The sequence below is a fragment of the Ambystoma mexicanum genome, chromosome 7q, assembly GCF_040938575.1.
Source record: "Ambystoma mexicanum isolate Mex_15411 chromosome 7q, UKY_AmexF1_1, whole genome shotgun sequence".
NCBI classification, from domain to species: Eukaryota; Metazoa; Chordata; class Amphibia; order Caudata; family Ambystomatidae; genus Ambystoma; species Ambystoma mexicanum.
The window spans coordinates 852,565,304-852,591,964 of NC_090941.1; the positions used below are offsets into that span (position 1 = coordinate 852,565,304).

Here is a 26,661-nt window from a genome sequence, read left to right on the forward strand (position 1 = left end):
ATGTACCAGTTAGGATGGCTGCAGCGTGGGCTACAGGAGAGCAAGAACAGTGGGATGGAGAAGAACAGTACGGAGGACCCCAGTGGCAAGGAAGACCAGCAAGAGGACGAGGTGGGTACAGAGGGCCAAGATGGGGATTTGGAGGAATGGGGAACAGAGAGTTCGGAGGGCCTGGGATGAGAGGAGGACCACAAGGATCGTGCTGGAATTGTGGTAGATGGGGGCACTATTCCCGAGATTGTAGAATGTGACCTATGGGGTATTACCAAGGGCAGCCCCCAGTGGGAAATGAACAACAATACGGACATCCACATCCAGCCAGCCCCTATGGGTTACCTATGGGAGGGGGTGGACAAGGTGATCAATACCATAGTGAGCCCCAGATACAGCAAACGCTACAACCTCAGCAATGACAGCCACACCAGAGAGGGGCACCACAGCCCATGGACAGACAGAATACAGTAGGTAATGCAAATAACAATATTTTTGCAACGTCAGCCAATTGAGCGCCCACACCTTTTCGCGGCACAGCAGTGGTAGGAGATAATGTTTTTTCGGTGCCAGGAACTGAAACATATGCAGACTAGGACAGCCCACAGAGAGCACTTGCGTGTCCAGTCCTATCTACTACCCTACGTGCAGAAGAATAACCACTAGTGGGAGCTGAGATAGGAAACAAGCAGTTTATCTTTATGGTAGACTCAGGAGCAGAAAAATCGTGTCTCATGGAAGGGTGGTTTCCGCTCTCGTGAAAAAATTTGGAAACGCAGGGGTTCTCTGGGGCTATTTTAAAAGTTCCTTACACAAAATATCTTGACATAACGGTAGGGGGGAAGACAGTGCGCGCACCCTTACTGTATCATGAAGACGCGCCAATCAATTTACTGGGAAGAGATTTGTTGAGTAAATTAAACATGACCATCTCCTTTACGGAGCAGGTATAGTGTGTTCAACTCCAGGGGTATGCCCCGTACGAGCAATGGTAATGATCAGCACAATGACAAATTAAGTTGTAGTGAGATGGGTGCCCATTGACATGGACATGTTCATTTACGGCATCAGGGTGTTGGCCCGCGTAGTGCCAGAAATAACAAGAAAGGATTGGAGGGTGCCCGCAGATTTCATTTTCCGCCCAATTGTGAACACAGATGTTGTACCAGGAACCATCCGGTCCATTGACCTACAGGGGGTTCAGGTTTCAAGCAAACATATCACGGTGATAGGACCGGACACGCATGGCTGCGAATGGAGAACAGTACTCTGAATAGATCCAAACATAATGTTGCATGATTTAACTGATGAAGAACTGTTTACTAGCAATGAGAGTGATGGAGAAATAATAATGGAAATAAGTATACCATGTGACATTATGATTCAATATAGGGAGATACACAGCCCACTCATGGCCAGCGTTAACATCCCGCCTACAATTTTTGAAGAAGATATGATCAAGGAACTGCCAGAGGTCTGGACCACAGGTCCCCATGATGTAGGGTTATTGAATGATGTAACACCCATTAAGATAAAATTGAAGCTAGGTGCTATACACCCAAGAGTTAAACAGTACCCACTATCAAAAGAAGCGGAGGAGGGAATAAAAGAGACAATAAGTGCTCTGTTGAAACAAGGGATAATTGTACCATCCAACTCCCCATGTAATACAGCAATTTTTCCGATCAAAAAAGCAAAAGGAGGGACATGGAGAATGATCCAAGATCTCCGCCCTCTCAATGACGTCATTCAGAAAGAATTCCCACTGGCTCCTAACCCGGCATCAATCTTGTGCAGCATCCCCAAGGAAGCCACATGTTTCACCGTGGTGGATTTGAAAAATGCTTTATTTTCCATCCCACTCGATCCAAGCTCCCGTTACCTCACAGCGTTCAAGCTACGAGGGAACAGGTACGAACACTGCAGACTAACGCAGGGATATTGTGCGAGCCCAAGCATTTTCAATAGGATCTTACATGAAGATCTCGGAAATATTGATGTAGAAAGTGTGATAATACAATACGTGGATGACTTGCTCGTCTCCAGTACAACTGAAGAGAAGCACAGAGAAGACTCTATAGCGCTGCTGAACCTACTAGCTAAAAAAAGGATATAAGGTAGACAAAGGAAAGTTGAAATACTGCCTAGCTGACTTCCTATACTTAGGACAGCTTATATCCAAAGACGGCAAACGAATACTACCTGACAGGGCAGCGGCCATACGTCAGATGATAATACCGAAAACTGTAAAAGATGTGCAGAAATTTCTCAGCATTTGCAATTACTGACGAGCATGGATACTCGATTATGCAGCTTACACCCGGCCATTGCTCCAGGAGTTCCAAAAGAATAATGTCCCAATAAAATGGACCAATGAAATGATGATGCAATACTTTAAGCTACAAGACATGATTGCACACGCCCCAGTTCTCGCGAAACCAGATTATGACAGGGAGTTTTACCTATTCTCACACTGAAATGGCACACTGATGACTGCAGTATTGACACAAAAAAACGTCCCTGAGCCACAAGCCATTGGCCTACTACAGCGGTATACTAGACGCCGTGATGCAAGGTCAATTTGCGTGCGAACAAGCTTCCGCAGCAGCGGCCTTCGCGATTGAAAAGAGCGCCACAATTGTAATGGGCTGCTCGGTAACACTGTACGCAGAGCATTCGCTCTTCGCAATCTTAGAGTGATCCAAATCAACACTGACAACACAAAGAGCAACGATTTATGAAATAATAATTTTCAGCCCAAATGTGCATGTAGTGAGATGTAAAACAGTAAATCCCACCACGTTCATTACAGAGCCATGCACTTTAGAAGACATGCAGGAGCACGACTGTCACTTCTTCAATGAATTGTACAGAGGTCACATCCCTTCCAGGGATAAAATACAAAAAGTGCTCGATTTATCACCCACAAGCGAATGGAATGGTGGAGAAAATAAACGGTCTTCTTAAGAGGAGACTATCGAAGCTATGCGACTCTCTAAAGAAAAACTGGGTATACTGCCTGCCCCTGTTTCAACTACGAACGCAGTCTAGTAAGGACTACCACCTGTCCCCCCATGAAATAGTAACTGGTCGAAGCATGCAAATGCCAATGTTGCCAGTAAAGAGGGCTTCTGATGCACACAGAACAGCCACGGTCCTAGGAGAAGAATTCAAAGAGTACCTCACACAGCTCACCCGTGCAATACGATGTATTTCAAAACTAATTGCACCACCATTCACAACTGAGAGTGAAATAACCATGGGGCACAAGCAGAAAAAAAACATGCAACCCCTAATGCCAGGAGAATGGGTCTACGTTAGAAGCTTCATGCAGAAATGGAACTCACCAACGTTCCACGGACCGTACAAGGTAGTGTACTGCACCCTGCTCGCTAAAGAAAATGAATGGGTTGCAGTACTGGTTCCACCTCTCAGATGTCCGAAAAGAACAGGATGTCATGACCCCAAGCACCCAGACTGAGAACCAGACCAGCACCGCCATACCTTAACAAGCAGCTCAAGATGAATTTTTTGTTGCATGTTGAATATGTAAAACGGGACATGCATTTCTGCTAGAGTAGGATTAATTACAAATCTCTCTCTCTCTCTCTTCTTCGTCATTCGCCCCATCTACGTCTCAATTAACACCCATCCCATTTTATTCCTCTCCCAAGGTGCAACGATGATGGAATTGACTCCGCTCAACGAGAATGTAATTTTAGATAGCAGTAGCAATAGGATTAGCTCGACTAGGGCCTACAGCTATACATGTGGCCTACATTTTAGCGCAATACTGTTTACAATATTGATGTTTATTTTGGGGATTTATTGGGGAGCATCTTTTATCTGGGGTCAAATGGAAGTGGGAAAGTAATATATCCCTCAACTTAACAGGTTTACATAAAAATGCAACAAGATATGCCCCCGGTAGTCCTACACTCAATGACAATATGACTGAAAGCCTACCAGATGTATTGAATGTTACCTTTGTACCCCCCAGAATGTTTACAGTTCAACAATCTACCTCAGTATTTAACACATTGTCTATCTCAGCCTCTAACATAGCCATAGTTTTCTCTGACCCTACTATTCTAAATGAACAAATCAATGTAAAAGATAATATTTTTCTAAGGAGTAGTGAACACCCCTGTAATGCCTAACACCACGAATACCATGTGTAGCGACTCCCAATCCACACTGTGCAATAGATTAATGGTCCAGCTATTACCACCACGTGTACAGAGATCATTGTGTCACAAAAGTGAATTATGTAAAACCCTGTTACAGAAGCGACAATCTCCCTTGCGCAGTAATAGACGAAAACGGCAAACACATCAGTACAAATATGATGCGTACCATGGTTTAGGACTGGATAAAGTGGATGACCTTCGCCATCCCGGGCCATCAAACAGTTGGTACTTTGACATGAGTGCCATGGGAAGGCGAACGACTAACGGGAGTTGCTACGTGAGTTCCTTAATACTGCATGCATCTGTTTTAGCACCTCAAGAGGTACCTTTAGTAGAGTCACAATGCCTCATTCACCTTGCACTATGTAGGTTGAAGGGCACCTTTCAGGCACACAGCGTGAAACTAAAACTCTTGGATCCAGACAGCCGCAAATGCAAGGCAGGATCAGAAGACCCAAAATGTTTCAAGGAACCCTTCCTAGCCATAGAAGGAACACGTTTTATGGAGAACAAGTGGCAAGAAACAACATTCATGTGCAAATCAGAGGGTCTCTGGGGTCATTCCGAAGAGATACTGGACTTCGCTGAGAAAACATGTACAGAAATATGGACAGAACATATCACAAACCTAACATGGGTCACGGTCATCGAGAAACCAGTGAGAGTAAAGCAAGATGATAAATAATTATGAACTTTGTTTCTATGGTGAAGGGGATGCCTCCTTAAGGTCCAACCAACACTGTAACTGAACTGCGATCCTTCCAAATCTCAAAAAAGGAACTGCCGCACTGATGGACTATTACTGGGTTTGTGGCAAAAACGCATACTTACACCTCCCGCCATCATGGCGGGACTATCGTTTGCTTGCAACAATACATTCGGCCCTGTTGGTAGTACCCGAGAAGGACCTAAAGGGAGGACCAGTGTCTGACGATGGACAAGCACCGGCTGAGTCAACTGAAGCAATTCCTACAGTATCACCCCTGAGCTTTCGCATCCTCCCAGAGAAAGAACGCCATGACTGTCTGTCCAGGAAAAAACGATACTCAAACTATCTGTCTCAAGATTCCTCTGACCTGCTTGCACAAATACCTAACGAGTACAAGCTTTATTTTCCGCATCCCTCGTGCACAGCATCCAAGCCAGAGCAAACGCCAAGTCGCTCCAGATTGTCTGGTGGGAGCTGATCCAATTGGCAAATGACACTAAAGAAGGGTTCAACGTCATCAAGGTGGAAATGAGAGCACTTCAGCTAATGACAATGCAAAACCGGTATGTCCTCGACCTCCTCACAGCTATGGAGGGCGGGGTCTGCAAATAGCACGTCAGACGCTGAAAATAAGACACTATCGCACGTGATTGCAGCAGTGCACGAACTTGGTGTAAAAATGAAAAAGGAAGCAGGAATACAAAAGGACGACTGGGCAACCATGGCATTCGGCTGGGTACCGTCATGGCTTGAAACAATGAAGATGCTGATCCCTATCATTGCGTTCCTTTTGGTGATTTTTTCCGTGTGTCAACTGGGTCTCCGTTGCTGTGCAAAGGTGGTACCTAATAGTGCAATGATGATGGTGACAATTGGGAATAGCAATAGTAAAAAGATACATCATGATTCACAGGAAGTGCAAATACAGACAGGATAAAATAATGATCCCAAACATTGTATGGTTACTATATACCATGGCGATGGGGATGCGGTGGACACTTTGTACCACACGACTATTGTACCCCCACCAGACCCCGAGAATCATAAGGAGGTGTGGGTAGATTTGGCGGGTGATGGGGATGCATATGCATGACCTGTACCCCAGAACAATATGCCCAGCGCAGGGAAAGCTTAAGGAGCGTGTGCAGAGCATACATGACCATAAAAGGTAGTCCAGCCTGGGAGTAAGCCGAGAGGAGGGCAAGTGAACGAAGAAATGGAGGGGGGGGCAATTTGTTACTGTAGAAGTAAAGAAAGGGAAGGGTGGGAATGTTGGGAAGGAAATGATCCTACCCCACCCCCTAGGCATATCTGAATTAGGTGAACTCTATAATGTAGACAAGGGGGGGATTAGCCTCCACCTCCAGGGTTCATATGCAGGCCTGATAGCGCATTTAAGTAGGTGAATAGCACTAGCTATGCCCCTACAACGTGACTCCATTTTGTATTAGGTCCAGAACAGACATACTGATAACTGCAGCGCTGGCATCCAGAGTTCACGTAGAGGTGTCAAGCTGTCCCCCGGGCGGAGACATTTGGGTGTGGGAACTGCAGTATTAACGAAGCCTTGAATGTGGGGGTCAACATAACTGTATTTTATCCCCCAGTCTCTTAAAACCTCCTTTCATATGATGTTCAGGCACCTGCCATGATGACTGAATAACGTGTTCCTATTTTTTAGCTTAAAATTAGATAGAATGTTTCTCATGTTTGCTCTGACCTTCACCGCGAGGATGATCCTAGCTCACCCACATGCAACAAGATCGAAGGGGAAGAAACAGCCAATCAGCGCCTGGCATCCCCTATGGAGCAGGCTTTGATATATGTTCACACCAACCAGCTTTGTGAATTTCTACCATATATGATGTCGTCATTGATGATGCGTTTGGCCTTTTTAGTGGGCTGCCCGTGTAATTTTTGATAGCGCGCTCTCGGACAGCAGAGTTCTTTGCTGGCATTATGTTATATACAACTTTGTTATCCTTGCAAACAAGCTCCTTGCCTTATTCCTTGTCGGGTTGTATTTATTTTGAAGTGTGCATTCAGAGGTTTAACCCTTTACCCCCCTGGCTGTTGCAAATTATTATAGCTTTACACATACATACCTCTACTAGAATATGGCTTGGAAACAACGGAATCATGACTTATTAATATAAATAAGGGTGTCAGGCAGGGATGTATATTGGCCCCACTTCTTTTCAGTTTATATATAGCTGATTTACTTATGTGCCTATCATCAAAGGCTAATTGTCCCCCTAAAATTGGTTCTATCCCGGTTTCTGCGATGCTATATGCTGATGACCTGGTTATTTTTTATCAGATTTATACAGGAATGAAAGAGCAGCTGAACAAATTAGGTCGATAGGCAGGGGATAATTAGTTATCAGTGAACCTGGGAAAGACCAGAGCTATGTTGGCATCTACGAAAAAAGTCAACAAACCAGTGATCAAGACGGTATTGGGAGTGATCGAATATACGGATTCCCACAGGTATTTGGGACGTGAGATATCCAATCGCTCGAATTATGAAGGTTTTTAGAAACCAAGATTAGCAAAGCAAGACAAATAAATCTGCTTGTATGTAAATTTGCAGGGCAATATGCAGGTTATTAAATGGGAGGGATGCTTGTATTGTATAAATAATGGTTTTGTCCAACGATTCTGTATGGCCTAGAAGCATTGGCAAGTAAGGAATTAAACTTGCTTAACAGAATTGAGAGATTCTTCTGGCGCAGTATTCTAGGTTTGCCTCAATTTACTCCTACAGATTACCTACACTTAGAAATGGGGCTTATCTCCTTAAAAGCTATGGCATTAAAAAAGAGAGGTGAATTCTTTATTAAATCGAGTCTTTCCCCAAAATGCCAGCTGTTAGCCTTAATTGGGACAACATATGAAAAAGAGTTATCTACAACGCAAGGCCACTTCACAAAATATATCAATGATTTTTTAAAGAGTTTAAAATGGTCCCTGATTTAAATTGGGGTAAGAGTTTTGAAATAATGAAGAGAGCCTTCTTACGAAGACTAGAAAGATTGGACTGGGCATTCAATTATGACCACTTATCTAAATGACACGGATACAGCCCGGTTGCCATAGTTACTCATTGTTGTACGAGGCCTCAGTCTTACATCTTGTAGTGCCTAGAACCAGAGGTTCGTAGGTTGCGTCTCTTGATGCATACAAAACAACTTCCATTGCGTGCCACACATGGAGCTCGATGGAAGTTATCAAGTGAGCTCAGGTTTTGTAGAATGTGCCTGTTCCCGGAAAAGAGATGGTTAAGCACATGTTTACCAAGTGCCCCAAATTGGGCTCATTGTATATGGTTATTTTAGGAAATTTGGTACATGACTATGATACCATTAAATCACAGGAGTTTTGGAATGATTGCCTTAACACAAACACGGTATCAACGCATGTTGCACCTTACCGAATTTGGCTATATGTTAAGAAGAATTACTTTTAAGGCCAGAGGGACTTTTAAGGTATTCAGAGATTTTATGTTCTTTGAGCTTTAATTCACTGATATCATGTTAAAATATTGTGTTGTATATGAGGGAATGTATGTGTTTTATATGAGCACATTTTTCATGTCTCTTTGGGTTGTTGTTTTGTGATGAATTGGGAATGTATATGTAGTGTAAAGTTCAATTTAGAACTAAAAACACTGGAAATAAATAAAACTACATTTATTGGGCTTTTTACAAATCGCAGTTAGGGCTGTTTGCAAAGTGAACTTTGAATTTCGAGAAACTGATTCTGTGCGATTTCAGAGGCCAGAGGATAGATAAATAAGTAACTTTAACCTTCGTGATCGGCTCAGCTGAAGGAGCCGGCCATGGGGGTTATGGTGTGATAGGTATCGCAGACGGCCGATGTAATCTCCTGAATGCTTGGGAGATTCTTAGAGTGGTTTCGCTATTTGTTTTTGGGCAGCAGTAAAACATGGGGATGAGTCAATGCCCAAGGCTAAAGTAATTGGAACCAAGGAGTTTCAACTGTGATTTCAGATGTGCTGTGTGCGATGAAAATGACAGTTATTTAGATTACAATGTTTGATTGGAACCAGTGACCTGGGGAATTAGATGGTTATCGCTAATTCAAAGAGAACTTGTTTTTCCGGCCTTCTTCATATCGCTTGAAATATTTATATGAATCAGGTGCAATTAAAAGTTAAGGTTAAAAAGGTCTTCGTCCAGCTATGACTAGTAATGAATTATGTTTGCACACAAATGTTTAACTGAATGATGATTCTTCATTGATAATTGACCTACTATGGACAAATCCTACAAGGAGGTGTGTTCTACACATGAGTTGAAGATGGTAGTTAAGATAACAGCTGCCAATGAGAATGTATGAATTAAGAGAAAGATGAGATTTATTTCAAGAGATTTTCTTCCAATCCCATGTGGGGGTAGATTGTAATAAAGTATCTTTGAGTGCTTTAACTGTTGCAAAATTGTATATAAGATGTCAACTGGCGTGGTTTGTTGATACTTGGGTTAGTTTGGTTCTACAGCACCATCTCATTTCTCCCCGGATAATTGTCCAATAAACTTGCTTTATGCACAAAACAGGCTCTCGTACCTCAGGTGGCGGGCCCACTTGAGTTAACGCAATTAAGGGGCCCGCCTTCACGCCATCAGTGTGGACCACAAAGGACCAGAATGATTCTCATTCAATCAGAGTCCCTCCATCTCACCTACTATTTTCCATAAGCGGGTACGCCAAGTTAGTTATCCTAAAACCCTGCTTGACCATACCGGATAACATGAACACACAACTCTAAAACCTGAGACTGTCCTAATCTAAATTATTTACGTGTAACCTGCATCAAACGTTTGCAGTAATTACCTGCATCTTCATGTATGGCATATAAAGAATATTTTCCGTGGTGAGTCAATGAAAGCTTAAGGGTATCCTGTTCACCTGGATTTAGGAAGGTGCCCAAAGACATTAAATATAGGGCCAGGATAGTCCTCCTCACAGGTGCCTCTACAGAAGAAGTCCACCTATATACAAACAGGACCAACACAACCCTGAAAGGTACAGTGTGACCTGAATTATTGCTAGACCATGTCTGAGTCTGTTCCTGACTCAGACTCATCAGTGATGTGTAGATAGTGTCTCCCAGCAGCACAGTGAATAAAAACGGTATAATCGATATTCACATGTCCCTTTCTCAGCAGAAAATGTGAAAGTGAGGCTTGAGACAACAATATACCAGACATATGCAAATAAAACAGGCAAAGCCCCAAAACATGCTAAGCAAGTGTCATATGTCTGAGATAATAACCAATCCAAGACATGTGTGTGTTTATTGGGCTTCAGAGGGGCAGTTTGAGTGTCGAAACACAGTGCTCCTGGCACCCACATCCCAAGTGCTCATGCATGATTCTGTTATTTTTCAGTGCCTCCCCTTCCGTTTTATGGGGATTGGAGTCCCCGGCTTGGGACATGCATTCCGTGGCTTCAACCCCTTATTTTGGAGAGGACAGAATAATAACAATATTATCAGATTGGTATAATGTGCTAAATGCTAGACTTCTCTATATGCGCTCTACAAATACACCTGTGTGAGTGCCTCCATAGGTGCGGCAGCTAAACTCCCCTCTTGGAGGTAGCCTTCCTGTAATACAGGAAGGCTACCTCCAAACCTGTGAAAAAATATTGCACCTGCGAATGGGCAATTACCGGGTCATGCTGAGTTTGGCAGACCCGGTAATTGCCCATTTGCGGGTGGCGGTAATAAGGGACTCTCCATCCCGATTCGGCCCCATAGGGCTGAATGGGAATGGGGAGGGTGGTAGCACTGGTACCGTTAATAACGTTACTGGTGCTACCATCATGTTCTGCTCGCTGGTGCCGGTATGGCCACCAGGTCGTAGTATGGCGGTACGGTAGCAACGGTGCCGGTAACGATACCGGCGCTGTTGTTGCCTTACTGCCATGCTTGTAATGAGACCCAATATGTAGTCTTCACACCTTTCCTAAGTTTTCAAAAAGCTGTCTGTGGGCACAGGCTCTGGGAGAAGAGCCTTCCATTGTTGTAAACCTTGAGCTGAAAGGGGTCTGTGACCGAAGCATTTTCATTTTGTCGCATAAGCAGCTCCTCTGCTGTGGAAGGAGGCGCAAAGTTGTCTGACTGGTATTTGTGAAATAGATGCATTATGTTTTCATTGTAGTGCACATGGAAGTGAGGTATCGCATAGTACAGCCACACATAGTGAAAGTGGTGCATGCACATGCACAGCTCTGCCCTCTGTACAGTATTCAATACAGATCTGTATGACCCTACTTTACAGTTCCCCCCCCAAACAAACGCCCGGCCATCTCATCAAATAGAGCATCCGATGGAAATTACCTCAGATTTCATCAAGTTCAGCTGTCCTTCATATTTCTTCTGTGCTTTCCCCAGCTTCTGTTGAAGGCTTTCCACCTGTGGGCAATTTTAAAAGTATTGACAACTGTGATAGGTAATAATACCTCCATCCCTGAAAAAGGCAAACACAGCAAAACAACTTCAAAGGACTTGGGACATACTTCCCATTCAGAAAACATGGACAAAGCAACTGCTTAAGTTCAGTGTTATTTATTCCCAGCAATGTATTCCCAAGCGAAAGCCACCTATGATTATGCTTTAAGTATTGTAGATACTCTGTTAAACTGTCTTGCATGTTTGTTTGTGTTTTCTCCAGTTTCATTTGCCTGGCTCCATCCTACCAGACAACCCATGCTTTCCAGCCTGTGATGTACGTGTAACACATTTGTGTTTTATTTTAATGTTAAAAATATTGGATTCCGTATTTTTATTTTCCTTGTCTGAAAAGTTTGAACTTTATCCTTTGAAATGTACGGACACTTTACATTTTGCCAGGCTCCAAAAAAAAGATAAGCTCCCCTATGCACCTAGGGCCTGGTTGCACCCTATGTTACAGTTGCCCCAGGGTTTATTTTGTTCTTGGAAGGTGCAAAACCTGCCATGAACTAAATACTTTTGAGAAATGTGCATCCATGATAGCGATAGTGGTGTTCTTACACCTGGAACAAACATTCAAATGGTGACAAGTGTACATGCTAAGAAAATGTAATGTAGTTGTGTACTAGTTTAAAGCGCACACCACAGGCAAGTTCACTTTATAGCATTCCAAGTGGAGGGTGGGGGTGTAGGGAGGGGAAGGGAAGCAGAGGACCAATTCCTTAGAAGCTGTGGAAATTTAGGAAAAGGCAAGTGCCAGGTTGGGGGGAAAGAGGGAGCAGGTGGAAGTGCAGTACAAGCCAAATAAACAACATTACAGTATACAACAAACAAAAGTGCCTCGGTTTGAGTGGTGCAAGAACCTATAGGAGATGCGGGGAAAGCTTAAACAAGACCAGGGATAGGAATTAAGATTGAATAAGCAGGAGCTAAAAGCAGCTTCTGGGTATTTACCACTAACCAGTGACCAAGAGCTACCACTGGGCAACCAGGAGCTAGTACATAGTATTCAGCAAATCTAACTTCCAAATAAGATGCAAACCTATCATTTTGTCCATTAATTATGACCCCTTATGCTTTAAATGTCATATAGATTTTCCCAAACGCACATAGTTAAATGTGCATGTTTGTTTCGCATCAGTCGACCCAGGGTGACAAAAGTAGCTCCTGGTGTCAAGCTAGCCAGGTTGTTTTAGACTACAAGCAGGAGCTAAATAGCTCCCAGTTCCTCTCCTGTTCGAACCGTGCAAGACACTATGCAGACATGGCCTGAATAGGACACACTTACTTATAATGCACAGACCCGCAACTAATCTAGGCACTCAAAGCAGGAAAGAAGAATAAAAGCAGCTCTTTAGGGGATGACAGCATACCATCTTAAAACCGGGTAAGGAAAGAGAAGGGATGATCATGTCATAAAGATCTATAACACAGACATAACATATTGGACATCGTTGCAAGGTGACAGAAAATGAAAAGATTTGCGGTTGTTACTCTGGTGAAATCAGAGCAAATCCAGAACATTTTCAATACTGTTTGCAGGCTCTTGGTGGTTTCTGAATATTACATGTGTTTCGGGTGAACATGATGCCTTCCAGGGGCCGCAGCAGAGATTCAAGATGGCAGCTTGGCCATTCAGGATTCTGTGAGAAACCTAAAGGTGTCTCACCCGCTAGTCCCTATGGGATCTATCATCCAGGTGGCCAGGACACGACAATCGCTATTGGATCCAGTTCCTGGGGGTAGACCAGTGCGGGAGGATCACCTGGATAAGGGATCTTTGAGGGAGTGGAAGTGGAACACCGAAGGGTGAGACGCGGTATGCACTTCCCTGTAACACCAATTCCCCATCCTACTACGTAGGATACCTGGGAAAACCCCCCTCCCTCTTTCCCGACACAAAAAGTTTCTCACAGACAAGTTCATCGTGAGCGACAACGGACTAACACCAGAGCCGTATCCCTGACAAGTCCCAACACAAGGGTCCAGCAGAGTCAGGCAATCGCTGATAATTACACACACCTCCCTTCCATCACACTTCCTCACACGGATAAAAGATGGAGCACAAAGGAAGACTCAGAGCAAAGCAAAACAAACAAGAAAGAAGCAATTCCGAGTTGGCAGTTTCAACCGAGGAGAAAGGCGGTGAGACCAGAGAGAGGGATGCAAGGAGGGAACTACCCTTAACCTGTTCGGGGGAAGAACCGCAGCCTTCAAGAGGCCGCGAGGAAAAGAAACATAAGACTGGGAATTGCAGCTGAAGAACGGTGCAGTGTGTGTCCAAGGAACACAGGGCCCTCCTGCATTGATAGCCAAGGCAGGGAGAAGCGATTGCCGCTGTGGTACTGTCTTTCGCTCTGACAACAAAACAACACGAGTGGATTCAGCACAGACGGTGAGTCAGAAAGACTGATAGCAGACCGGACTGTGTTACGCTCATGGTTGCAAGCGGCAACATTGTATGAGGAAAGATGACTCCTATGTGATTGAACTTTATGAATCGGAAATAGGTACCAGTCTCTGTTACGGATCCAACTGAGCGTGTGGGAATTATTGAACAGTGAAATTGAAGTGGTCCTGCAGCGGGTCAAGCTAAATCCTGCGCACATTTGAAAGTCTTTGATAGCCTATGAACTGAAATTGGTCTGAGCCCGACTTCAGGGGACTAATTGTATAAAAGGGGATCTGAGCCCAAAAGCGGGGCATTCGGGGTGAACCGTGAGTCACCCGAGAAGATATTGCAGTGGCAAATGTGAACCTGACCAAGGGATGCCTGCAAACTAAAATTGGTCTGAGCCCGGTTGAGGGGGGCTAATTGTATAAAAAAGGATCTGAGAACGGCTGAGGGTGGTCCAGGGTGAAGAGTGAATTGCCCAACCTTTTTTCGTTGTTTTTGGTACATCAGGCCCTCTGAATCAAGAGACTTTGAACGTAAGAGACTTGGACACAAAAGGCCCTGATGTTGGTAAAAGGAGCTGTGTCCTCGTGCCGAAGAAGCCCAAGAGCGTGCTATGCTTGAGTGAACCACCTTGTCCCGTTCTAAAAACATGGGGAAGGGAGGCCAACTGCCTGAGCATTCTGACTTATTTTGTGAACACTTCTTTTTCATGAACATTACCCCACACTATTTAAGTTCCATATGATAATATCCCCGCAAAAATGTCGCCAAACAAGAATGGCGCCGTTCTTTTGCAGCGATAGTAGCACATGGAACATGTGGGGGATACCCCCGGAAGCCCCACATATCTTTAAATGGAACAAGGGACACCCCCCAACCCCTGCTCCCATTTACCCCATATATTATCCCCCAAATAATGTTGCCTATGCCGTTTCCCGGTGACTATATGTATGGCGACATTATTTATGGGGATAATAGTACCTCATACCACTATTTGTAACTTAGCTGTACGGATTGGCAATAGGTTTTTTAGTATAGGCCCTTTTTATTTGATGAGACTCCACTAGGACTGTATTATTATTATTATTTGATGGTCGTAGCTTGCTCCCATCTTAGATTTAGGTAGATAAGCATTTTTCACACCCTTGATAAAGTTCAATAAACATCCTTGAACTGTGGTCACTTGTGTCCGTATTACTTTGATACCATGCCTTCCCTACAATTCCCACATCCCCTTTAGCGTTTTCTCCAATACCGGCCTAACTATTAAAGCTCTTTATGAACCCTTTCAATGCACCACCCATATAAGGAAATCCTGCCTAAATAATTGTGAGAATTTGGACTTCATGGAAAGCTGTCAATGACCTCCCTGATTGAGTGATCCCTTTTGGCCACTGGCAGTGAAAAGTCAAAATGGTTAGTCCATTTTTTCTTCATAGGAAACAATACGTTCCTACTTGGTGATTGTCTGATCAGTTTACACAATCATTAAGATTGAAGTATGTAAAAGGACCGCGGGACCAGAAGAAAAATTGAATAGAGCTTATATGGAAAAATCACATCACAGGGATTTATATTCTTTTACTCCTTGCCCTCCCTCTTCCACCATTGGCATGGATCACCACTGGAGGACTAAAAAGAGACTGTCCACCCGCACACTAACTCTACCCTCTCTACCCATGCATCATCAACCGCCACCTTCAGTTTCATATGTCTCTTCCCCATTCTGCACAGGTGTTACTGGGTATGTTGGGGTGGGTGTTATGAAGGAGGCAGAACAATGGCTCAGAGAACCTGAATCATCACAAAGGTACTTGTTCATTTCTCTGTCATCCTGCTCGCTCTCCGTTCCAACTTTTTGGGGCTAGACTATGATGACCTCCTAATGGCTGGAGGAGCATATATAACACAAGCTTCAAGCAAAAAGGTTTTGAAGTACGTCTTGACCAATGGATGCATCACTTCTGAAGGATGAGTCCAATTTATTATATTTGTGGAACCCTAATTGTGTAGTCCAAGTACCCATTCCAAATATTTTAGTGGAAGGACAGGCCACTGATGCAGCCTTGGCCATGGTGGAGTGAGCTTGAAATCCCTGGGTACCACTTCTCCCCTGATGTCATAGGCTTTGGAGATGCAGACCACCTGGAGATGGAGGCTTTTGCATATTTATTTCCCAGTAAAAGACTGCCATAGATAACAAAAAAGTTATTCGAGTTTCTGAAAGGTTTTGTCCACTCTATGTAAAATGACAAGTCTCTGCCAAGTGGTGGACAGATTTTTCCTCAGGCAAAGAGAGAGGCCTGGGGTGGAACACAAGGAGATTGGTTTTCTGGTTCAGATGGAATCCAGATACTATTTTAGGTAAAAAGGATGGCACTGTGTTTAAAGCCATCTTGTCTCTATGAAAAGGAAGCTATGGTTCCTTGGATGATAAGACATGGACTTTGCCAATTCTTCTGGCTGGGGTAATAGCCACCATGAAGGCCGATTTGCAGATCAATATATCTAGATCACATAAAGCCAATGATACATACTGTTTCTGCGTTAATGAGGCCAGATCTAGGTGCAAGTTCCACTTAGGATACAGTTCCCTAACGGGGCTCTGTAGACATAAGAGGCCGTTAATATCCTTGTTATAAAGTGAAATGTATTGTCCTACCTGTTAAGCTAGGCACCATTTGCTGACAAGCAGTGCTTACATGTATCAACTAGAAATCTGGTGGAGGCAAGATAAGAGGCAAGGCAGTCACTAATGCCTGGAGTGGGTTTTTGTTTGCATTCCTAAAGCCAAATGACACAATCCTAACCATTTGCTTTTGTATTTATTTTCTGTGGAATCTTTCCAGGCCACCAACATGATCTGGATAGTTAATAGTTCAGGTTCAGCAATCGATGGTATGAGAAAAAAACTAGGTATTTCCCCTGAGATTGAGCACACATTCCACTTTTATTTATGCAGAGCATTGCAGTGATTTCTGTAAACACTTTAACCACCTTTCCCTGAATGGAAGGCAGGAAGGACTTGAGAGTGACGAAGACTGCGCTGATTTCTAGGATGATGATGTGATCCATATTGTCCCAAGGACTCCTAGGTTCATGAGTCTGAAGCTGAAGCCATTGGGATCCACAGCCTTAGTCCCATGAGTCTATCATTCTTTATACCTGCATAAGAGAGGTATGGAAGGGAAATCCCTCCATGACAGTTTCTAATTTCGTCCACAAGGTCAGAGAATCTTGAGTGTGAGCAGAAATAGCAATCATTTTGAAATGGGTTGCCGTTCCGTGAGTTGATTCCAATCCTGAAAGAGATGCCACTGGACTGGCCGCATTGGCCGTCAAGCAAATGGGACTAAGACAATGCACAAATCCAAAAGGCCAAGCAACCTTTAGAACCAACAGGCTGATATCGCCTTTCAAAGGTGAAGTTGGCGAGTGGTCTTGTGCAGCTCTAGGACCTTGTCATGCAGTGGCAAAGCTTTGTTCAAGGTAGTGAATAGCACAGTGTCTAAAAGCTGAATCCACTGGGATGGGACCAGAGAGAAATGTAGAACAGTTGCTGGAAATACTATTATGAAGGATGTGGCAAGTCTTTTGCACACTTTCCAACAGGGAAGAGCCTCCGTTGAGCCAGTCGTCCAGGTATGGATAAAGGTGCACCTCCTGATTCGAAAATGTGCTGGTACCACCAACAGGAACATTGTGAAGAGTCTTGCTGCTGTATTGTGTCATGATCCTGTCATCTTGCATAAGGGGTTCTCCTGAAGGTTCTGTGAGGTTCAGTGAGCAGCTGGTATGCTCTTAACTGTTCAAATACCCTGACTTACACCTCCAGTATGAATTCTGAAATTGATTCCATTCTGGAATCCGGTTCTGGATCTTGCAGAGACAGAATAGTGTAGTGTGGTCCTTCCTTTTGAGAAATCCTAGAACCTCTACATGTGCAAGGACTGTGCTGGAGTTTTGTTTCATTCTATCATGAACCTGTACCGCACAGGGCTCCTTCTATTTCTCAGCATATCTGCCTGATAATATATATAATCCAAACTCTTGCTCAGAATCTGTTTCCCTTTGCATACTTACCTTGCCTGAAACTATGCAAAGACCACAGTCAGGAGGTCGAGTCCTAAATGCGGGCAGCCTGGTCAATTACCAGTTGCTTTTAGCTGTGAACAGCATGCCTTTAAACCGTTTAATGACGTTTCGCCATAGCTCTAAACTTGACATTGGCTCTGTTGGTTTGCACTACTTAGTTTCCTGGTTAGGAGAGACAGCTGCACTCCTTTCCAGCTTGAAGTCTGATTTGAAAACTTCATGTTTTCCAGTCTGAAGACTGGCTTATAAACTCCATGTTTTTGATTGCATTTACCTGTGTGGTGCTGAACCCCGTATGTTCCCTTGTCTCGTATGCATCGCCAATGTCATGTTTCTAGTTTGTAGCTGTTGTAACAGAATTCTATGTTCCTTACTGCTATTAGGATTACCCAAACACTTGTGTCCAGGTATTGTGATAGCATTTTGCTTTCCCTTGACTGTTAAGAGTACCTAAAAGAGTGTTATCAGTTTCTAGTGACATTTCAAATATGCATGTTAGTGTAAAAGTCGGTACCCCTTCCGTCAATTTTAGTTCCAGCTGGAGATGGCCCTGGTGCATAAACTTGTTTTCTGTTTGATCTTTCCTTTCCTTCTCAAGCTTTTGCTTTCCATGTCCTGGATGTTCAGCCCCTCACCAAGTTTCTATTGGCCTAGTCAATGACAATGAAATACAGCCCAGCTATTCTTTAGATTGTCTTAGATTTCCGATCAGCTTTCCCTGCTTAATATTGTTTTTATTTTTTTTTAAATAATTTTTTAGGCATTTTATAGCTAGACGCTTTTCACACCAAGACATCAAAACACATTATACAAATGAAATAAATATTCATAGCATGGACATATCATAATAGCATTCGTATAATATAATACTGATATCATAAATTTGACATTTCATATTCATGATGCCGCCATTAAATTCATCCATCCGCGATTGTAAAGAGAACTTGGATATCAAGATTGTTATATCATCCCAAAATGTCATTAAAACAAATGTGAGACCAGCCGTTGATCCCGCCATGCATCTACCCCAGAACATTTGCATCGCCAATATGTCGCTGTTATGCACAAAACAACCCAGATGTTCTGTTCGCCTATTATGAGGTGCCGTGCACTGGATGAGATGTCTTAGTGTCTCTGCTACTCTTTTGTCTAAGCATAAACGACGATACCAGGCTTCAGGTGCCACCTTTAAGCAAGCGTCTTCAAGTTAGCATGCCAGGGCAGTTGATTAAAGCATGCCAGCATAAATTGCCCCCTGAGCCGAGGGCTGGGAAACCTAAGTAAATATGGCCACAATCTGCCAATAAGGTAAGTATGTTCCACCCATTACTGTATTACCTTTAGAGAGACGTCCGAATGGGAGGCAGACCCAGGTGCACCCGTTCCCATAGTGGGCCCTACCGGGAACTAAGGAGAGAGATAGGTAAGTCCTGAGTTGAACCACAGACAGAGGGCATTATAATTGAAGGGGAAAGAGTGGCGACCAGACAGATAAACCACGGGTCACAGGGAGCTAAAGGGCACAGGTAAGAGGTCCCCACCCCCCTGCAGGGGTAGGCTGAAAGCAGGCCTATACCTGGGGACAAAGCGGTGTAGACATCCATTAGTCTGAACATGGGAGGGGGTCAGGTGGAGAAGGCATCATCAATCAACAGCCCTGCTAACAACTCACAACGCTGCACAGAATATAAGAGGGAGACCCCCCTTAGCACACCGAAATGCATGACACTGGCAGGGACACGTGCCACATGTGGCCAAAACAGAGGGGTACAATAAAGCACCACCACTTACCAACCCACTAAAAAACTCATCCCTCTGCTTACACCTCTCAAACTCTAAACAAAACACAACCGTTCCTATACAGCACAACAAACCGCATGCACTTCACTTCACTGCAACAATGAAACAAAATCACACACAGCCTCGCACAACAGTACATGACAACTACTGACCAAAAAATCACAACTACGCTCAGCGAATGATGTAAACCGAACTGAAGCTGCCAACAGCACATAACAGCTCTCTTGCGCTTTTTTCCCCGTCAGTCCCACTAACCTACCCTACCCTCTTGCTTTTCAGATCCGCCAGAGTGCCAGGGGACCACTCAGGTGGTGAAAGTGCACGGTATAAATATCCTTTAACATAACATAACCTTATAACCTTTCAGTAGCTTAATTTTGTGGCAGGTTTTAGCTTTTGTAATAATTTATTTAAATGATGGAGATCTGCTGACCTGTTGATTTACTCGATATAAGAGAGACGTCTCTCTATATCTACTTAACACATTGTTGCCCCGGTCACCAACTTCTTTACCCATCAAAGCATAAATTGAAGCTGCTGTCAATTTGAGAATCTTAAGCCACATAGCAGATCTTGTAAGGCTTAACATCGTGTATCGGGAGATTAACCCTACCTCTAGTCTAAGAACACAAATGGGTACACTATTAGGTACACCTAGGAGGCGCATTAATATGGTCCCTTCTAATCGATTGAGCAATTTTTTTCTGATTCCATCGCAAGACTCAAGTCCATACAGAATTGTTGGAACTATACTTTGTTTATAGATCAGGACAAGACCACTTATGCTGACGATCATAGGTTTAATGAAGTTCTCTATGGTCCACATTTTAAGTGGGCTTTTACTAGCTTTGAGGTCCTCCACAGATCTCCTACTTGAGATAGGAGCCCCCAGATATATATAATCTGAGGCAAGTTCGAATTTATGGTCCTCAAGCCGCCAGTTAACCAGGGATGCACACTTCTTGGTCCCAAAATATATGATGCACGTTTTGTTAAAATATATAGATAGATGATTCTCATTAGAATATCTCAGTAGTGCTTTCATTGTTCTTAAAAGGCCAATCGGGTTGGGGTCAAGTACAAATATATCATCTGCATACGCAAGCATGTTCAAATGCTCGTTTCCCCATTTAGGTGGGATATTTCTAGTCATGCGCAGTGCCTTCAGTAAATCAACCATTTAGATTGAAAGGGGGCAATAATGCATTAAAAATCCCTTAATGATTTCTATCATGTTGGTAAATTTACCCATGTCATCCAGTTGAACCCTAGCTGCCAGTGTCTGTGTGAAGCTGGCAAAGCATGTTTAATAGTCCATAACTGATACCCCAGTTCATGAAATTAATCCACACTTTTGACCTATTGGCACAATCAAATAGACGAATAGGTATGTTATACAAGGTAGAACAATGTCTGCAAAATCGAGTTTGCGCAACAGTTAATATATTATTTTCCATAACACAAACGTTTAAGGCCCTAAGTAATATTGTGGCACATACCTTAATGCTTAATATGACCTTTTTAATCTGTGTTCTCTTGGAATGTGTATCTATCAAATTGCTATGTATCTTTTACCTGGGGTATCAGAGAGTAGGCACTTGATAGCTCATTGTGTAATCAGAAACAACCTTAGCCCTCTTTCCCCATGGGCTGCTGTGTAGCCGTGCAAGAGCAATGGTTGCAATGTGATGTGGTGATTTCTCTGTAAGTTCAAGGTAAATATATGCATGCTACTAACAAACTATAATGTCTTCCATTGCTATTTTTCCTCATGTTTTTCATGATTTTGCCTGTCACCTGTTCCTCAGAAGTACAGTTACTTGTATGTTTTGTCTTTGTATTTATTAAATGTCGAGGTTTTGTGTGGGACAGAAATGACATACATAGGAAGCGATACACCTGGAAGAGGCAGTCCATAGATATGATGGCTTTACAAAGATTCTGGATATCTGAGAGAGAAATAAGCAGTTGATGAGGGGATAGAGAATGGGACATAAGCAGGCGGTGAAGATTAGGGAACAGAATAAATAACAAGGATGATAGGGAATAGGGGCCCAGTGCCACATACAACTAACATATGACAGAGGAGAGATGAATAACAGATTTCGAGGGGGAGAGCACATAGAGATGGAGTTAATAGGGTAGAGGCTCTAGTCCATGAATAGGACTTGCGTCATTCAGATCGTGCAAGTGCAGGGAGGAGAGGGAGTGGAGAAGTGCCAAGGGATGGGAAGGGGCTGGGGGGGTGCGGTCAGGGCAGCATTGCTCTGAGTAAGTGCAGCGGGGGAGCCGGCTCAGGGTAGTGCAAGGAGGAAGGGGACTGTAGGTTTCTTCAGATACAAACCCTAAGTGTGCGGCGGCCCAGAGGCAGTGCAGGTGCGAGCAGGTCATGGGGGAGCCTGGTCCCATTGCGTTCTGAGGGTAGCCAGGTGACCAGTCAGCACAGCAGACAGGTGGGTCCTTAAGGGAGAGAAAGCAGAATCGAAAAGGAAGGTTTTGAGCTGCTTCCGGAACCTGAGGTTGTCCTGCTCGAGTTTGAGAGGGGCAGGGAGGCCATTCCAGAGGGAGACTCCTGCAGAGGAGAGAGACCTACCTCAGAGTCTGTCTGGGGAAGCTTCTGAACATCAGAGAGTTAGAGGTAGCTGAGTGAAGGGCTCAAGAAGGAAGATGTTTGGGAAGAGAGAGTAGGATGTAGTGCTGGCCCCGGCCCCAGAAAGCCTTGTGGACAATGCAGAGGATCTTGAATTTGCTCCGTGCAGCCACCAGTATCCAGTGGAGAGATTTCAGGGCTGGAGAGATACGATCCCTGGGCTTGAGGCCAAGGACAAGTCTTGCAGTCCTGTTTCGGATTAGTTGAAGAGGGCGGAGAGTAGAGGAAGAGGATGTTGCAGTAATCTAGCCTAGAGAGTACCAGGGTTCTGGAGACGTTGAGCTTCTGGGGGAAAGTGAGAAAACTAAGAGTACCTCTGAGGAGGTGCAGCTGGCAGTGTGACTTTTCCGAGAGGTCCGTGATGTGAGGAAAGAAAGATAGAGTGGAGTTAAAGATGACCCCAAGGTTTGTCAAAGATGACCCCAAGGTTTTTTGCCTCACAGGAAGGCGCAGGGAGAGGGCCTAAGGAGAGCAGCCAGAGTGAAAGAGGGAAAGCGGGGGCAGGGGTTCCAACGAGGAAGATCTCTGTCTTGCTGGCATTGAGGCAGAGATTGTTGGAGGTGCACCATTCCTGAATCGCGTTTAGGCAGTCAGGAATGAGCGAGAGAGGAGAGGAGGCAGAGGGGAGCTTGAAGGAGAGCCCAGTGTCATCCGCATAACCCTGAAAGTTAGAGGAGAAGGTAGAGATGAGGTTGGCCAAAGGGGCCACGTAGACATTGAAAAGCCAGGGTGAGAGGTTGGAGGCCTGGGGAACACCACATGTTGAGAGAGAGAGGTGGTGGAGAGAAAGGACCCCAGTTGGACCTGAGAGGGACAGTCCTGGAGGAAGGAGGTCAAACATGCGAGGGTGTGATCTGTGTTGCCCAGGTTCTCACAGAGACGATTGATCAGGATGGTGTAATAAAAATGCAAGTTCGGCACAGTATGAAGGAACACACTTATCAGGTGCAAGAGTAGTACTGTAAAAGGGTAGGGGGCTCTTTCTGATGTTATTGAAATAAAATTCTTAATAAAACAAATCCATAAATACTGGGGCACAGGTAAGTATAATCAAACTTAGTGGTAGATGAAAGGCAGTAAATAGGCCTTAAAATCTTGCTTTTGCAGAATACGTGTGTTAGTATTTTAGGTGCAGCTGTGGCTGGTGATTTAGTGCAGAGTCTGCAATCCCAGGCCAGTGCTGGGAACACAGTGGTTGTTATTTTTTTAGAGGTCACAGATTAGAGCTCACACGTTGCGCCAACGAATAAGTGAAACATGACCATTTTATAATTCAAAATCATTTATGAAATGCGATTTTCTAATGGAGCCGAAAAGAACCACAGCGGTTTCAAATCGCCCCATAGAACATTTTCCCTGGAAAAAGGGTTAGAGCGTCCCCGATATGCAACATTTGTGCAGCAGGATGTACGTGGTTCAAGGCTCTTGTGGTGTCATGGTGGGCAGCCATTTTCATGGAAATCAGGATGAGGCGACCGCAGCAGTTTATTAAAGTTCCGCTGGTCGTCCCAAATGTTTCAATGACTTAACTTTGTGCTGTCGGAATTGGGGTGGATTGTGACATCACAAGTCAGAGTCAAGGTAGCGCCCAATGTTTTGACTGTTTGGGACACAGTAATGAGTATATTATCAATGGTAAAAGAGCAGTACTGATTATCAAGGTTGCCCAGGGTGGCGGGTTATCCGATCAGCAGAAGTTCTGTTTTCTCACTGTTAAGGCATAACCAATTTTCTGCCATCCAGGATTGGATCTTGGAATAGATGGAGTTGAGTGTTTCTGTCGGCCCCATAGTCACCTGAGAGGGAGATGAGCACCTGAGTGTATGAGATGCCCAGGGTGTCCAGAATTTTGAACAGGGGCTTGGTGAATAGGTTATAGAGGGTGAGTGCAATGCAAGACCCCTGAGGGCCTCCACATTTAATGTGACTAGGAGTGGCACAGGCTGAGTCGGAGAAGACTTTCATGGCCCTATCTTGCAGAAGCGATGTGATCCAGGCATATGCCTTAGGGGAAATGTTGGCCACTTTGGAGAGATGGTGACAGAGGGTGCTGTGGTCATATGTAGCCGATAAATCAAGGAGCAGAAGGAGCTCTGGTTTGCCTGTGTCTCTAAGATCATCCATTTCATTTTTCAAGTAGAGGAGAGCCGTTTTGGTGCCATGTCGTGGACGGAAGCCCGACTGCCAAAGGCCCAGAAGGCAATGGTCTGCAAAATATTTTTGGACATGCAGGTAAGCTGTTTTGTCCAGAATTTTCAGTAAGAAGGGGACAGTGGTGATGGGCCTATAATTCCCTGGGACCGATGGGTTAAGGGAGGGTTTCTTACGGAGCGGGCGTACCCAGCCTTCCTTAAGGCCAGTTGGAACATCGCCAGACTGGAAGTATGCGTTAATGAATGCTGTTAGAAAGGGGACAAGGGTAGGGGCACAGTCTTTAATAAGCTGAGCCGGACAAACATCACCTTTGCAATTGGAAGGTTTGATAGATTTTATGAGGGTAGTGACTTCAATTTCACTAATTTACTTAAAGTCAAAAGGAGTGGGTGAATTAGTTACAGTGGCTGTGGGTGGGATGTTATATAGGTCAGTTATCAGGTGGGTCAGCGTCTTTTGATAGGCTAAGATTTTAGATTGCAGGTTATTCAATTTGTCAAGCATGGCAGATTGAATGTTGTTACACCACTTTTCATCCTTCAAAAGGGTGGAAGGTGGAATGGATGGCTTTCCCAGCTTTCTAAAAATAGTGAAAATGTCCTTTGTCCCTGATTTGGCGTTAGCTATCCTAGTATTAAAAGACACCGCTTTAGCCTTAATGATCCCTTATTGGTATTCGTTAGATATAGCTTTAAAAGCCCCTCTTAGAGTCCTCGCTCGGGTTAGTTTTCCAGACTGAGAGCGCAAGCCTCTTCTTAGAGCATAGTTCCATCAGCTCCTGAGAGAACCAGGAATTAGAATGTTTGGCTTTCTTTGCTTTCCTTTGGGTGAGAAGAGCGATAGCATCTACAGCTTGCGTGATGGCGAGTTTAAAACACAGTAGCGAGGGTGTCAGGGTCCTCAGGGAAAGGGGGCTGAAAGGTTGACACTTTTAGGAAGAGCAAGATCTTTTCCGCCTTGAGTTCACATGAACTTCTAGTGAGTGCCGCAGGAAGCGGGATCACCGGGATAGGAGGCCCTTTAATAGTGTTGAGGTCAAATTGCAGGTCAGACCATGGGATAGGGGTGCTACTGGTGAAATGGACAGAACAGTTATGGTGGCTAACCCAGTCCAGTGTGCGACGTTTGAGGTGGGTAGGCTGTGTGTTCATTTGAGTGAACCCAAGTGTGGATAGGGCTTTATCCAGGGCAGTGGCCTGGGGGTCCTTTGGGTCATGGAGACCAAGATTTAGATCACCTAAGAGCAAAACCTTGGAGGTTTTTTTCAGATTATCCGTGAGAGCGTGCAACAAGGCCTCATGGAATTAAGCGCAAGGACCCGGGGGTCGATAAACGATATGGATGGCAATGGTGCAATTAGGAGAGAGGTTCATTTTGAGTAGAAGGTAGTCACAGTTGTTACCGAGCTCCCCTTCAATCTTCCTAATAGCAAAGGAATCTTTGGCAATTAAGGCAACCCCACACCCTCTCTGATGGGTACGGTCTTGTCTGAAAATGGTGTACTCTTCTGGAATGGCGAGGGTGAGGGCTGGGCCAGATGTATCATTGAGCCAAGTTTCAGTGATCATGAGGAGGTCAATGTTGTCCTTAATGATAAGGTCATGGACGTCTAGGGTATGGGCTGGTATTGAGCGGGCGTTGACAAGGGCACATTTGAGGATGGCGTTGGGCAGGGGAATAAATTTGGCGGACATAGGCACTGGCAGGGTGATGGCATAAGGGGCACAGTGCTTGGCAGTAGGCAAATGCGCATCAGGAAACACAGGTGATGGCAAAAGATAGCATCAGGGGCACATAGGTAGGCAGTAGGCAAGAGTGCAGCAGGAAACACAGGCGATGGCACAATGATAGAATCAGGGGCACACAGCTTGGCAGTAGGCAAATGCGCATCATGAAACACAGGTGTTGGCACAATGATAGAATCAGGGGCACATAGCTTGGCAGTAGGCAAATGTGCATCAGGAAACACAGGTGATGGCACAGTGATATCATCATAGATTGGCGGTAGGCAAATGCACATCAGGAAATACAGGTGATGGCACAATGATAGAATCAGGGGCACATAGCTTGGCAGTAGGCAAATGCACATCAGGAAACACAGGTGATGGCACAGTGATAGCATCAGGGGCACATAGGTAGGTAGTAGGCAAGAGTGCAGCAGGAGACACAGGCAATGGCACTATGATAGCATCA

General features: G+C 44.5%; 1 protein-coding gene across 4 annotated transcripts in view; it reads right to left on the minus strand.

The window, feature by feature from the left end:
- The window catches only part of DEUP1 (deuterosome assembly protein 1), a 688,113-nt gene that overhangs the window by 393,114 nt on the left and 268,338 nt on the right, over positions 1–26,661 (minus strand). For all 4 annotated transcript variants that reach the window (XM_069639298.1, XM_069639300.1, XM_069639299.1 and 1 more), the window contains one exon: positions 11,258–11,332. In XM_069639298.1, the coding sequence (XP_069495399.1) occupies positions 11,258–11,332 (75 nt within the window). The remainder of the gene's footprint in view (positions 1–11,257; positions 11,333–26,661) is intronic.